The sequence below is a fragment of the Pelecanus crispus genome, chromosome 6 (assembly GCF_030463565.1).
Source record: "Pelecanus crispus isolate bPelCri1 chromosome 6, bPelCri1.pri, whole genome shotgun sequence".
Classification (NCBI taxonomy): domain Eukaryota; kingdom Metazoa; phylum Chordata; class Aves; order Pelecaniformes; family Pelecanidae; genus Pelecanus; species Pelecanus crispus.
The window spans coordinates 17,553,833-17,570,042 of record NC_134648.1 but is presented as its reverse complement, the minus strand read 5'-3'; the positions used below and the strand labels follow the sequence as shown (position 1 = coordinate 17,570,042).

The 16,210-nt window shown below is 39.8% G+C and overlaps 1 protein-coding gene across 1 annotated transcript in view; it reads left to right on the top strand.

Annotated features, from left to right (window-relative positions):
* PTPN5 (protein tyrosine phosphatase non-receptor type 5) overlaps positions 1-16,210 on the top strand; it is a 62,803-nt gene that overhangs the window by 37,965 nt on the left and 8,628 nt on the right. Inside the window, exons 7-10 of the mRNA XM_075712599.1 lie at positions 2,398-2,482; positions 7,889-7,968; positions 8,456-8,593; positions 11,936-12,046. Coding sequence (XP_075568714.1) covers positions 2,398-2,482; positions 7,889-7,968; positions 8,456-8,593; positions 11,936-12,046 — 414 coding nt within the window. The remainder of the gene's footprint in view (positions 1-2,397; positions 2,483-7,888; positions 7,969-8,455; positions 8,594-11,935; positions 12,047-16,210) is intronic.

Below are 16,210 nucleotides of genomic sequence, written 5' to 3'. Positions count from 1 at the left end.
TGGACTTCTGTCTTAAAGCAGACCGCCAGATATCTGTGGTCCTTAATTCACTTAGTGCTGTACAAGTTGAAGAAAAGCAGCTTTTGTGTAGGCAGGCCCCGATGCTTTTAAAGTAAAGCATCTATTGCTGTTCTGTTTGCTTAGCAAGTGTCTGAATTGACTGCTAAACAAGTCCTCATACAGTTTCATCAGTCTCTGAGGTGCACTGTAGCTTTCAAGCAAAGAAAATAATGTTAGAAGTAGGAAAAATATGCTTCATTTATCTGAGAGATTTTTGAATTAGTTTTCCTGGTGTTCAGAAAAATCATTCAGCAGCCAAACTATCCCAAGTCATTTTCATTCTTTAATGAAAACTGAAAAAGCGTAGATAAAAACGCTGTGTAATCAAAATGTCATTTCCGTACTTAAAAATGGTAAACTAGGGATTTTTTTATGAAACAGTTATCACCAGCTAGCTCTGCATCATGTATTTTCAGTCTGTCCAACCTACCTGGTTTTCAAAGTCCACATCCATGATGAAGCAAGCAGCTGTGTTTCATTTTGGAAGAAAAGTCAGAGGGGATGTCACTTGCAGGGCTAAGTCCTGAAATTCTTGCAAGATTTGGAGTTTTTACTCAGGCAGAAGTCCTGTTGCTTTCACCAAGAATTTGCCTGAGCAGTGAATGACTAAGTCCCAAAGACAGACCATGGAGCTTGGCTCAAGAAGAGTTTTGGGTGACTAAATGCCAAGTCACAACTGAGGAAAACATGAAGGTTTGGAGCACAAGTCGTATGAGGAGTGGCTGAGGGAACTGGGACTGTTTAGCCTAGAGAAGAGGAGGCTGAGGGGAGACCTTATTGCTCTCTACAACTACTTGAAAGGAAGTTGTAGTGAGGTGGGTGTTGGTCTCTTCTCCCAAATAGTTAGCGATAGTACGAGAGGAAGTGGGCTCAAGCTGCATCAGGGGAGGTTTGGATTGGATATTAGGAAAAATTTCTTCATGGAAGGGGTAGTCAAGCATTGGAACAAGCTGCCCAGAGAGGTGGTGGAGTCCCCATCCCTGGAAGTGTTCAAAAAATAGGTAGACGTGGCACTTTGGGACATGGTTTAGTGGGCATGGTGGTGTTGGGTTGATGGTCGGACTGATGATCTTAGAGATCCTTTCCAATCTTAATGATTCATAGTTTTTACTTTCATTAAAAATAATCCAGCCACCAAGCCAGGAAACATGAAATTACTACTCTACCCTTAATTGGTTTAGTGGTGGACTTGGTAATGTTAGGTTAATGGCTGGACTGGATGATCTCAAAGGTCTTTTCCCACCTAAGCAATTCTATGATTCTATGGTTTCATTCCCATGCAGTTCCTCAAATTGATAGGAAACTGCTTCAACAAAATGTTTTTATCATTAATTGCCTCTGGTTAAGCCCAACAGTATGCTCAGTGCTCTATAAGAAACAGAATACAGATAGTCAGTCTTCTAAAGCTCCAGAATTTAACATAATCCATAGCTCTGCTCATCTTAATTTCTTCCCAGAGTGATGCTTGTCTTACTCAACTCTGACTCCTGTTACAAGTATGTCCAGTAGTGGCCTCTTAAATCCAGTGTGCAGCAGCTGGGTTGACCAGCTCTGTTCCCAAGCTCCCATGAGCCCTTTCTCTGCTAAGCCTGGTTGACACATCCCATCTCATCTCATCACATGCTACTGACTCCAGTTGGTGGAAAGTGTCTAGTTTGTTCCTGCCTGGCATTGGCCACTTACTTGCAGGAGATGAGTAGTGGAGAATAAAAAGCCCCTCCACCTTTGTGTATTCTTTGGGTCAGTAGTGTAGAGAGCAGGTAATCCCTGAACACTTGTTTGCTGTCCTTGCCCATGGAGCTTTAAAATGTGGTGAGCAAAAAGAGTGGCACTCCTCCAGCTCTGTAGAGTCAGGTCAGTATCCCAACCTATCATAATGTCAGTCATAATTTGTTGCTGGTGAGAGTCACTAGCAAATAATTTCCTTCCACCCTCAGAGAGGAAGAAAGATTGTGAGTCAGAAAGGATGGTGTCTGAGGTCCATCGCTTTTGGAGCAAAGTATCTTACGTACCACCTTTTGCTTAGTTCTGTGCCTACACTTGCAATTCAGTTCTAATAATATTAGGAGCTAACACAATGCCGTCGGGCATATTACTCAATTAGTCACTATGAACATTTTCATATTAAGGATTTCAGAAAAGAAAGCCGGTGACAGTAAAAGGAAACATCAATCATTTTGGTGGTAAATTGCTAGAAGTACTGTACCATATGTCTCAGTTGACTTCATCACTTTGCCTCCCTCACAGGCAGGACGTAATGGGCTTGGGTTTTTTATTCCTCTTGTGACTCTCATAATACTACCTACTGTGTTTTGTGGTTTCTTTTCTTTTTGACAGGAAATTCCAATGAACTTTGTGGATCCAAAGGAATATGATATTCCAGGCTTAGTGCGTAAGAATCGCTACAAAACAATTCTCCCAAGTAAGTTTCCTACTTCTTAAGTCACTGAGGCAGGGTGGTTTATTCCACATGCTGAAGGGCTTTGCACTTTCCAGAATGCATCGTGTGCTGTCACTACCATGTATTGTCCAAAGGCCATATTTATGAAGCAGCAACATGGCTTCAAAGCATCAATCAAATTTCAAAAGATATACAGAGCATGAAGAGCCTAAAATTCACAGCACTTAGGTTTTTAAGTCATTATAATTGCATCTTTTGGTGCTGCTTAAAAATTCTACCCAGGAACTTGATGTGTTCACTCAGATGTTACTTAGTGGTTTCTTTGATTAAACTCTTCAGAAAGACTAAATTCTAGCGATGTATTTTCCTGACTGATGTTTTTCTCAGCATCATGCCTCAAATGCAAACTGAGAATACTGGGAGCTGGCCTGATGGCATTAAGATGATACAGAAAATCAAAATCTCTTTCTTTTTTTATTGCACTATTTTATCTGTAGCCAGGATTAAGAGTTTTGAGAAACATTTTGGTACAAATTTTTACAAGTGTCATCATTTTTCCCTGTGTCATACTTAAAGTTACTTTCAAAAGTGATACAATTAGATATCATGCCTCTTCTTTGCTCTGAGCCATTGTTGGAAGATGCCACCACTAGCCACAGTATCTCTATTTGCAAAGCCCAAAAGGTTCAGTGTCAGGTTAGCAAAGATAAGTGCAGAGAAGTCAAAAATGTCCTCAGTTATACCTATCATTTTCGTCAATGAACCCAGATTGGAAATTATTCCAGAAGAGATTTTTTTACCTAGACTTACAACTCCAGCAGCTGCAGCCAGTGATCCAGTGTTTGCAGCCTTTCTGATGACTTTGTACTCCACCTTAGACCAGTAGTGTAAAAACATTCAGCCATGTTTCACAATTTCTGTACTAATGACTGGGGTGAATTGTTAAAGTATTAATTCACTGGTTTTGCTGGAAAGGGAAGATTGCAGAAGTGGGTAGTGATTTCAGATGCCCACACTGCTAGATTTTAAAGTGATCTATATATTCTGAATTTGGTATCTAATGTGTACTTTGAGAACTGAATCAATTTTAAATATCTCATATTGGACATTTAAACTGAAACATCAGAATTGCTGCCATTTTGAACACCCTTTTCCAGAGTTGTAAACAGATGCCAATTGGCCCACTACCATATATTTTTAAAAATGATCACTCTACGGGTAAATTCTTTGCTACAAACTTCTCAGCCGTATGGATATCTGCTGGCAGCCACTGTTGTCACTTTGACCTCCCCAGATAAATAGTTTCTACCCTACCATGCAGATAACACCAAGTTGGGCAGGAGCGTTGATCTGCTGGAGGGCAGGAAGGCTCTACAGAGGGATCTGGACAGGCTGAGTTGATGGGCCAAGGCCAACTGTAGGATTCAACAAGGCCAAGTACCGGGTCCTGCACTTGGGTCACAACAACCCCATGCAACACTACAGGCTTGGGGAAGAGTGGCTGGAAAGCTGCCCAGCGGAAAAGGACCTGGGGGTGTTGGTTGACAGCTGGCTGAATGTGAGCCAGTGGTGTGCCCAGGTAGCCAAGAAGGCCAACAGCATCCTGGCTTGGATCAGGAATAGTGTGGCCAACCAGACTAGGGAAGTGTTTTTCCCCCGGTACTCTGCACTGGTGAGGCCACACCTTGAATGCTGTGTTCAGTTTTGGGCCCCTCACTACAAGACAGACACTGAGGTGGTGGAGCGTGTCCAGAGAAGGGCAACGAAGCTGGTGAAGAGTCTAGAGCACAAGTCTTACGAGGAGCAGCTGAGTGAACTGGGTTTTTTTAGCCTGGAGAAAAGGAGGCTGAGGGGTGACCTTATCGCTCTCTACAACTACCTGAAAGGAGGTTGTAGTGAGGTGGGTGTTGGTCTCTTCTCCCAAGTAACAAGCAATAGGATGAGAGCAAATGGCCTCAAGTTGCACCAGGGGAGGTTTAGATTGGATATTAGGAAAAGTTTCTTCACAGAAAGGGTAGTCAAGCACTGGAACAGGCTGCCCAGGGAAGTGGTTGTCCCCCCATCCCTAGAGGTATTTAAAAGCTGTGTAGATGTGGTGCTTAGGGACATGGTTTAGTGGCAGAGTTGGCAGTGCTAGGTTAACAGTTGGACTCAATGATGTTAAAGGTCTTTTCCAACATAAATGATTCTATGATTCTGTGCCTCCAAGGATTAACAAGCTTATTCCAAGCTCATTACAATCTGGATATTTTTGCTGAATGAATTCCAAAACTAGTTACTTCTGTGCAACTTTGTCCCTGGCTGTGACCAAAGGATGGCTTGATATTGCTAAGGAAAGAAGAGGGCTGACTGTTCACTTTTGTCCAGCTACCTCCATTTCGAAGGGCTTGGTGCTGGCAGTAAAGAGACTAGCAAGGAGAGCTAAACATCCCCCTTACGCTTCAAAGCTGAGGATCCCAGTAAACTACCCACACACAAAGTAAGAGAGGGAACCGGAGGTAAGATGAGGGAGAGTCCAATGCTTTTCAGGCTTTGACCATCCACTGACTTTTTTGTTTCTGAGCTGACCAAATGTAGCCCGTGCTGCCTTGAATAACTACCTAGCATTCTTCCAAGTTCTAGCTGCAGAAAGCAGTAATGGCAGGAACTGCTGAACAAACTGCGGTAGAGCAGACTCAGACAACTGATTATCATAGGGAACAGCAAATGCTTAATTACCAAACTAGATTCAAACCCGAAATCTGAATTTAAGAAGTAACTAAAATTCCCTTACCAGCTGCATCGCCAGAAGCAATCTAGGCAGTTACCATTAAAAGGTAAGCAGTCACTTAGCATAATGATCAGTTACTTTTGCAACCCTAGAGTTGATTGTAGTAAGTGAGAGACAGGATAATCGTCTGTAATTAATCTCATTTATATTTCTTTAGTAGTAAATTCTTTTTGCAGATTCTCCAATTTTGCTGTTAGTAGTAAAATGGCTTAGAAGGTGGCTTTTTGATGGCAGAAGGATGTTTTTGGGAAAATGCCAAGCTAAGGAGGTTGATTTGCATATTTCATAACTATGAATTTGTTTGTTTGCAGACAGTCCTCTTCTGGGGATGAGTCCTATGGCATTTCCTGGAAAATAGTAACTTTTCTCTAAGGTGTTTGGAGGCACTTTTTGAATATATAGAAAAGGATGTTCTTGTTTATAGAATTCCAGAGGTGGCAAGAACTTATTGGAGCACGTTGTATACCAATCTCATTGAAGCCTGTTCTCAAGAGTAATTTCTAGACAGACTCGTTAAATTTCTGCATAGCTCTATTGCTTTTACACCATTTTAAGTTATGCAAAACCTTTCAGTTAAGTTTAGCAAGTTCCTTTAAAATGTCAGATATAGTATCAACACAAAATGGCCATAAAAGAGACTGTGGAAAAAATAGCTGATATATCATTTGGTTTCTTAGAGATACAGACTACTAGACTACTACTGCTTTTTTAAAGGCATGGTGTCTTCTTCAAACTGGGCCGTGCACTGGTTTTGTCCTGGGAAAAATTTTTTCATTAATAGTAGGATTTGATTTTGCTTAAATGCCTCTCTATTGAAAATTTCAAATTTATACTGCAAACTCTTATATTAAAGTCTTGTTACGATTTTTTTTTTAAAGGAGGAGTTATTCCTGTTTATATATTTCTAAGAGATACAATTCAGCTTCAGTTACACTTCCTGCAAAACAGTGCACATTCTTCTATTAACAATGCATTTTAATATGAAATATGGTTGAAACTGTTCACTAACATACTACCTTAACTAATGTAAATACTACATTAACAGGAAAAATCACAAGCCAAGTATTATAATTTAAAGTACAGACATGTTCTGAATAATGTTTTAATATTTGTGGATACAGCAATAAAGAAGTCCACAGTGAAAAGTAACTCAAATTCTACTGCAGTTGAAGAATACTAAAAAAAGCCTGTGCTTAAAAGTCTGTGGCACCTGTTGATAGAGTTCTTCAGATCCATTTTATTTCTCCCTAAAGACCCACCATGAGCTGGACAGCATAGTATTATTGCTATTATCAGTAGGGAAAAATCATGTAATCGTTACTCAAACTTCAACAGACTCCATGGATGACTGCATAAACCCAGGCAAAGGGACTTCATGCAAGGAATCTATCTACCCAGTCCAGTGACATTTGAATAAACATCTGGCAACCAATGTCACCTCTTTAATGGTGTGAAGTGTTGCAGGCTATCAGAATTACCAATTAAAAAACAGATTTTATCTCTTCTCTCACCATCTCCCCAGCAAAGTTGAGCAGAAGGGAACCGTATTAGAGAGGAACTTACTGGTTTCAGTACTTCCATGCTATAAAACAGTATCTTTGTTAGTATCTTTGCTTTGTAGATTGTGATTATATTATCACATAATAGTTAACATGAATCCGTTCTGAGGACAGTGTTTCATGCTGAATCTGTGTTTGTAGTACTGTAGAAATTAGTGTGTGCTTAGTCTTCTGTGCTTTACCCAATATCACACTATTTTTACATATTTTTTATTTTATTCTGGTTTCTAAGCAGGCTGGATATTTTTATGAAGAAGTCATCTGTGGTTTGGTTTTAATATTCTGCTGGTGATATATGGTGTTGCTGTTTGCTGAGGCCTCTGTCAGGAGGATGTTTCTTGTTAGTGATAACAAACCATGTAGTACTGGTGGAAGTGGATGAATGTGGGCCTGTGTCAGCTCGCATTAAAATCAGTGGAAAAGCTCCCATTGACTTCAGTGGGAATTGGACTGAACTTCTCAGGTGGAATAATGTTTTCATTTGTCTTCTTATTAAAACAAGAATAATGCTTCATAAACAGCTCCAGTGAGGGAGACTCAATTACTGAAGAGACTTATGCAAAGTACAGGAGACTGTTAATATTCTTTAACTTCTCTTTAACCATTATATTTGTTAATAGCACATCTTGGAGTTTAGTTCACTGCGTGCCAAAACAGGGAAAGAGTTATTGTCATCCGGCTTGCCTGTGTGCAAGGAATGTGTGTTTATGGTTTGGGAGAAAAGCTGTTTGCTTTCCCAAACAATATTCTAATGTCTTACAAGCCAGAATGAGACTGTTGACCTAACAAATTGAGAAATAATTTCCTGGAGCAGAAAACTGCTTTTCCAGAGTCACTCTGGGACACTGACTGTGCAACAGAAACAATTAAGCAGGCTTCAGAGAGTGGGTAAAACTATCAGAAGAAGCCAAATTATCCCAGCCACCCCTTCCCTTTTTTGTGGTAATATTTTAACATGGGAGCTCTCCAAGGCCACTCACATCTGTTGTGTTGGCCGTGAATGCATGTAAATGTCTCGCTCTACAAAATAATCTTGTGTCTCTCTTTCTCTCCTCTGAGCAACTGATAAACTATTACTTATCTCTTTACACCTTTCAGATCCTCACAGCAGAGTGTGCCTTACCTCAGCTGATCAGGACGACCCCCTTAGCTCTTACATCAATGCTAACTACATCAGGGTAAGAGCTCAATAGTCCAATGTGTCTGCCTAGCCTCTATCAGCCACTGTTATTGTAAACACAATTGCAACATCCACTGGCTTTTAAAGGCATCCTAGCTGAACTGATTGCTCTTCTCTCCTGCTTATATTAACTGAAAACCAAATCTCAAAGTGCGACTGTACAGGTTCAGACCAGACAAAAACACACTTCTGCACTTCTTGATGCAAATAGCATGGCCTGACCAAGGCACTGGATAATAAGCCTGAATAAGGCTCTTGACCTAGCCAGAGTCACTTTAAGGCTGTTGGACACTCATTGCTGGAATTACATGAGTGCATATTGCGCCTTTGCTCCATGTACACATGTGCAAGGGAGAGAGAGAGAGGGGAAGAACTGATGCCGTGGAGTCACTATTCCAACCAGTGGTAGCTCTCTGTTTCAAAGACTGAACCTTCAAATTGTGGTGGCCATCCCTGTTAAAATTGATCTCTTGTTTTGTTGGCAGGGCTATGGAGGAGAGGAAAAGGTATATATTGCTACTCAGGGACCGATAGTTAATACTGTCAGTGATTTCTGGAGAATGGTGTGGCAGGAGCGTTCTCCCATCATTGTCATGATTACCAATATAGAAGAGATGAATGAGGTAATGGTGTTACATATAGTCTGTATTTTTACCTGTACTCTAGCAGATATTTTCGGCATAGATGCTAAGCCAGCAAACAGAAGTTCGTTCAGTGGCCTGAGCAATCAAACCCAACATTAAAATCTTCAGGCTCAGAGAAGATGTGGGCTTCTTTTTCAGTTCAGTTTACTGTAAGTCCTGTTTTGCTGTCTGACTTAGCCTACTGCTGGTTTTGCCATTTTTCCTCTCCCAGCTGACCTGAACAACCTCTCCAAACCCAGGTCTATCTGCAGACATTCTTTCAAGTTGTCTTTAAAGTGATCAAAAACAATAGTACCACATAACTACTAAGGTTTAATATCTTTAATCAACAGAGTTGGTGCTGCTTTATCATGCATTTATTATGATTCAGTGTCTATATCCACATTTCATTGAGGCTGTCCCTGACTTACGGAAGATGCTAGTTACAATAATCAGCAACTAGAGCTGACTTGGATATGGAGGACCTTTTCCTGAATGCATTTAGAAAATGCTTTTAAAACATTGAAATTAAGATGCTGAAATTTTCTATTCACTACCAACTTCCAGAAATTAAACTATCATGGTGTTTCTGCTAATCCACCTACTGTGATTTTTGTTTGCACTTCAAAATACTGCTGCCCTCCAGCTCTTCATTACTTACCTGCTGAAATATTTGCCCCATAGCAGACTTGCAAGAACCATATGCCTGGGCTTCAGTTCACAGACAGGTAGCTGAGCTTAGGTCTGCCTTTATTGGCACTGTAAGATGTGAAAAAGTGGTCTGGGAATGTGTTAGGTTCTGCATCCTGCCTCACCCCTGGCAGCAAGGTATAGTGGAGAGATCCAAATGGTGTTTCTTAAGCTGCAGCAGCAGTATTTGTCAAAGCTTGTCCCTGAGAACCCATTAGTAATTCAGGTGAGAGAGTTTCCTTTGAAGAAGAGGCTTTATACACTTAGAAGCCCAAGAATATGAGCATACCTCCATCATACACACAGTTACAATGGCTTAACTGCTAGCTGGAAGCTTAGTGCCCATAATTCTGCATGTGCACAAACCTTTAGCTTTCCCTGGTTGTGAAGTAGATAAATTTAACCTTGGATTTTAGTGAAAAAAGACATGAACAAGACAGACACAAAATTATCACACTCTGCAAGTTAAAAATGGTCAGTTATTACAGCCAGCTGATTGAATACATGTTGTTAAGGCATTGCTGATGCAAAGTACAGTATGTTACTGATCTAAATGTTTTGTTTGCACTAACATTTTAAACGCACATCTGCCTCTATCTGAGAGGCAGCACTGAAGTAATAACTTGCTCACTGATCAGAGTTGCCAGTTTATGGCAAATAAAATGTTAAATGTCATGACATAGTGTACCAGAATCATTTTCGGACTTTGAGGTTTAAAGAAGATGATGCAGAGGAAATCTTGGTCCTGAATGACATATCTGGTGATAAGTTTTTCCACTGTAATTTTCATAGCAAGACAGCCTAACAGGAATGTAAATTAAGTTTTACATCTGAATTTCCTCTTATCCACACTGACCAAGTATTTCACCCATCGTATCAGTCTTGGGAAGCAGTGCATTGCAGTGCTGATGCACTATATAACTGGAGCTTGCTACAGCCTACATATCATAACAGAGCTGCTGAGTCTTTTCTGATACCTTTTGTGTCAAAAATTAAATGGTGTCAGGAATCTCAGCCATAAATATAGGGTAAGTCCTTTCCTGTAAATGCCTCCTATATTCATTTCCTTTCTTCCATAACACGTATATTAATATATGAATAACAGGACTCAGAAGTACGTAGATTGAAAACCAAAACCTTTGTTCCGCAATGATGCTAGTAACAGAGGCTTTGTGTTCCTCCTCAGTGCAATGACTTCGCTAATGTGAGTATTAAAAGCTCTGTATCTCAGCCCTCTGTCACATCTAATCTGAACTGACAGACAGCCCACAGAAATGAGTGGGCAATCTTACTCCACTCCTTTAGCAGAGCAACGTCTGTGCTATTGATAGCTGCTAGCGCTCTTGACAATTTTTACAATGGATTCTGCGGTTTGAGAGGAGAGGAAGAAAAAATGCAATCTGCGTAAATAATTTTACAGAGACACAGTGGGCTGCATTCCCAGTGGGTTATTAACTGATGCACTATGCAGATGGAACAACACTGATTCTCCCACACAAAAATTTTGACTCAGTAACTTTGCAAGATACTTTTCTGTTGTTAGTCTTTCTCCTGAAGTTAAATAATTTTTGGTGGGGGAGAGCAAAATGATTTAACTTGCTTCCCTCAAGACTGTGTACAGCTATGTAAAAGAGGAAGCTTACAAGCATCATCTTTAACTGGGTTTGTCCAATAGCAGATTCTTATTCTCCTGTGGTAACGAGGTTGCTTCTTCTGTTATTGCAAGGGAGCCTTTTTCTCAAACCCTGCCTTGTTCATATCGTTCCTTGTCAAGGCACTAGTTCATGCACCATGTTGAACAAGTTCATGATTGTCTCTTCCTTTGCATACTGATTCGTTTAAAGAGAAACCACATACCAAAACACACAGTCTTTTTCAGTCCTTCTTCCAGGATAGGAGTGCTTACAAATTCTCACCTACTCATTTCTAGTATCAGTACCACAATGTAGATTTGCAAATGGACTATAGTTTCTCCTTCTCTAAGTGTCAGGTTGTGCTGGTTGCATCTCTGGGTTTTGGCAAAATCAAATGTAGTAGTCTAATAGCTCTCGCAGCTTCCTTTTAGTTCCTTAGGTTTGAAAGATTCTCAGTGTCCATTTAAAGTGGATTTTGGTACATAATTTAATTCCCAAAACATCCCCAGTCATGTTCTTTTGTACAAAAACTTATGCAAATGATCATCTTATAAAGGGTCAATGCTCTCTGAATATAAAAAATGGAAAAGATGTATTTTGTGTTTCCATAACAGTGTATACACACCACAGAAATATTGGTAACTAGTGTATATTATACTAACCATTATTATCTTAAGAAAAGTATTAATCTAAAAACACAGGCACGTGGCCACTGGCCTTTCTAATGAACCTTCGAAATGCACATCAGTTGCATAAAGATAAGTAAGATTGTGTGTATTTAAAAACATTGGTTAGTCATGACTTGATATGTGCATTTTTAATCATGCAATCAGGCTATTATGAATGCAACAAAAATCACCTGAAATGTGGTCCCTGTTTGGAAAGTGAAACTTGTACTTATTATAGAAACAACGTTCATTCATATTCATCTATGCATGTGCTATATCCAATTTCAGAGGAGTGAAAATGAACCTCCCTTGATATCTGCTTAACTAGATTTATTTTATATTGCACACAGAAATGCACAGAATATTGGCCAGAGGAACAGGTCACCTATGAAGGAATAGAAATCACAGTTAACCGAGTCATACAAGCAGATGATTACCGTTTAAGGCTCATCACCCTAAAGGTAAATCATTCCAATATACTTATAGTAATTTAGCTGTCTTAACCCTTAAATGGAGATGTTCATGGAGAGTTGTGTAGAAATCTTCTGCACAGTGTACTGCTGTACAAATATCACTTTTCATTACTGAAGTCATTATAGCTTTGCCCAGTTCACCAACATACAAAAACTACAGTAAAATAAGCAGTCAGAGATTTAGACTGTAGATGTACTATCTGAAAGCTACCAAGCTAATTGTAGTAGTACGGGGTTCACTCAGTGGAAGAAACCAGTGACTCATTCTGTGCCCGTGTCTTCTGTGTTGACTGGTCATTTAGAGTGACATGTTAGCTCACGGATAGCTTCTTACTAGCCTTTGCAAGTCAGACAGACAGCACTAAACTCTGTGATGACATTCTGTAGTATTCAAAGGCTTGTTTATTCTTTGGGCCGTGGACTTAGGTAAAGTGTTACTGATCACTGACAGGGAACTTTTACCTGCATGGCATCTTACATATTTTGTAGTATGGGAAGACCCCTAAGAAATATTTAGGTTGTGCTTCTTGTCTTTTTATGATCATTATTAGGATGCTGTCAGACTGCTGGATACCCGCCAGCTGTTTATACCTAAGATGACTCGTGCTACTGACAATAAGTAGGGAAGTTGAGAACTGAGCAAAAAGCTTTTTAATTTTGCTTACCTGTTCCAGTTTATCTCGGCAGTTGGGACTACTGGTCTGTTTGGCCCTTGTCAGTGGTGTGGTAGCACCACTTCTGTTCACCATGGCTGAACCCCTTTTAATAGGTACCATGCTAAATTATTCTTTGAGCGATTTGGCTGACTTGACTTTGAAGATGCTTTAAGAGATCATTCTACTCCAAGGCACTAAAACTGTTGATGACCTTTAAAAACACTTTCACCGCAGCATTCTCCATGCATACATTTCTAAACATTAGTATCTTTCCAACTAACTGTATATGTAGTTTTACATACCAGTAACCATTCTATCATCTTGTGGATGGAGATTTTAAACAGAGGTTTAGTTTTTTAAGTACTTAGATACTACTTAGTCTAAAGCACCAGAGTCCTATTTTACAACTGTTTTCATTACTAAGTTGTAGAATCTCAAGCTACGTGTTTTAATAAGAACAGTCTATTTACATAAACTTTATACATCTTTCATCTACCAGATCTACCCCTGACCTTAGTATAACACCACGATTTCTTTCCAAGCTGAAAAAACTCCTTTTTATCTAACCAGTTTCAAGTCTTTTCAGCCGTATGCTAATAGGCACAAAGCCAGCATATGAAATCCCATGTCTGGATTGAGAGTGTGGAAAGTCTGTCACTCATGCTTTTGGCAAAGGCAGCAAGAAGAAAATCACACTCCCTGACAAGTGGGAAGTAAAGAATATTTACAAGTATGTTGCAGACTTGCAGACATCTTAAATACAATTTATCCAAAACACTACAGTGCAGCAGCAAGGATAATTCTGCCAGAGTGCTGATATCCAACAGAACCGGTCACTTTTTAGTTATGGTGACAAAACAAAATTTCCTCAATAAAAAACTACACAGTCTGCCAGAAGAGTTTTTCATAATTGTTTTAAATTGTTAAATACAGCATTTTAATATTAGTGAATATTGCCATTCTTTTTTCAGCTTGACATAAACTATAGAGATTTAAGTGAAAATGTTCTTCCCCGCCCTGCCCCCCCAAACAAAAAAACACTTTTATATTTCTGGAAGGAAATTTGATTCTCTCCCTGGGGAAGGATCATTCAAATTCTTCTCAGGAAGGTAATAGGCAGTTCCATTTTCAGATGGAAATTGCAAGGGAGTGGCTTTTAATATCGATATTGCAGTAGTATATCCAAAAAACAATCTCACTTTAACAGGTGTTGCACAAAACAAAGAAATAGTCCTGAAGACCTTATATACAAGAATTCAAGCGTAATGAGCCATGCTCCCATCTCACAAGTACCTTTCAAGCTAATACTAATCCCTGTGGAATGTTTTCTTCCAACAGCAACCTCTCAGTGTTTTCCCAAATTCTCTTGTCCCTGCTCTGTTCTTCCTTAGGTGAAGCATTCCGTGTTAGAGAAGGAGCTTCAGAATTTAGAGTCAGATATGAATATATCTTTTCTGTACATATAACTGTGGATCCCACAGGGAAAAAAAAACCCAACAACCAGCAAACTGAAAGCCAGATTATTTGTTTGGGCTGGCATATCCAGTGCGTTCAGGCACTAACAGAAAGAAAAAAAAGAATAGCTAGGGTAGCAGAGTACAGCAAAATCATAAGGAAAGAAGTATAGATACCACACATTTTTCTCAATCATAGCCAAGAAGACAAGTGCTTTCTTATCACAAATTATACGAAAGCCTTTATTGGACATACACATCTACAAGGATGTAGCTCCTTCCCTACTAAAATGACTTGATCATTTTGATTATTTTCTTTAAGCTCATCCCAGTTTGCTTTTCAGTTAAACAATGCTTTTGCTTTCAGTACTAGTGGGGCAGTGTCTCCTTCCGTCTATCCCCAAAATGTCAGGAGGTGAACTGCTGGCTTCTAGAGCTGACATGAAGATTCCATTTGTTAGGTTAACATTGCCTAGAGCTGCACATTTGTCATTTAATAGCAATAATGGAGTAGCTGCTCCGGACCATATGTATGTTAAATGATTTGGTAGTGAAAACTAGAGAAGCCATGAATTGACTCCTGTTTTCTTTAACAGGAAGGTCAGAAATATATGATACCACCACCAGCAATATATGATTACTGCGTGTGTTACAGGGTGGACTGTCATACTTTTCTCAGAATAGAGGACTGGATTTGTCAAGCTGTAGGAATTTAGAAAACACTCAGGCAATAGAGCAAGGCTTGTTTTCCTTTCTCAAAGGAACCTGCCAGTGTCTAGCCACTGATTCACGATCTCAGCCTCAGCTACAGCGTACGTGATGGTAGACTTCAAACCATCAATTAAATCTTGCTTCTTCCTAGGTGTTCCCAAGTCTCCTCAGTCTCAAGGAAGCACCAATAGACAATATTTTGTTAAAGTCAAAGCAGAAGTGTACAGAACCACAGAAGTTGGGGTTCTCTAAGTAGAAGTGTAAAACTGGTAACACTGTAGACAAGACATCCAGAGTTCATCACTAGAACTTTGGCTCTTCCCTGTTTCTGTCAAATGAGTGACTTTATTTAGCGATTCCTGGTTTTCTTCAGATTACTTGTATCTTTTACTTTTCTCTCAGTATTATTGGCAGCATTTTTATTACAATTTTCACAACCCACTTAAGAATCCAGTGTTCATAACTTCTATGGCTCACACATAGTCACACATTCAAAAGCAACTGTGTATGTTCATGTTTCAGAGCAGTGTTGAAATTTGATTGGATTTATGTAGTGAGCTCCAGTACTATTCGTGACAACCAGTTATGCTCTCTTAACCAGAATATCTTCTCACTAGGGTAAATAACCTAAAGCCAGGTTCTGTGCTATGATAGCAAGACTCTCTCTTCCTAAACTGAGCTAAATGTACCCTTAAGGTTCCTATGGCTGTGCTTCAATGAGTACTTTAAACCCAGTATGAGATGGAACAGCAACTAAGTGAAGCCTGGCCTCCCTTTGTCCAGCCCTCTTGTTCCTACCCTTGTGTCATCTCCCATGTGCCCACACAGGTGTTTATGCGACTGTGGTAAGCCAAAGGTGGAAACTGATCGATCGATCTGAAAATTAATCCAGCATGAGAAAGAAAAAAAGATTTAACTAGATCACTTCCCCAGTCTAGTTCACTGTGAAGCTATTCAAAAGCTTTGTCAGTGAAAGAGAAGGATGGAAAGTGGCACAACCACAGAGCACTTTTAACATCCAGCAACTGACAGTCATAGGGACTTAGGAGTATAGACGACAGAAGCTATTTCTAGATTTTGTGCCTGGTTCTTTAGAAAGAGGCAAATTTGTTCTCTTTTTCCTCCCCTCTTAAATTCAGCCCATCATGTGTTTAAGGGAAGGTTGTGGCAGCTAACACTTCTGTTCCCAGACCTTTTGAAGACATTTGCTTAGCCCTATGCCAGCTGGCTTATGTAATGGCTGAAAGGTTCCCTGAGCTCCATGTTACTATTTGGCACCTTTAGAAATCAGGCAGAAGGATGTCACTTTGAACACACAAAATCAGAAGCGC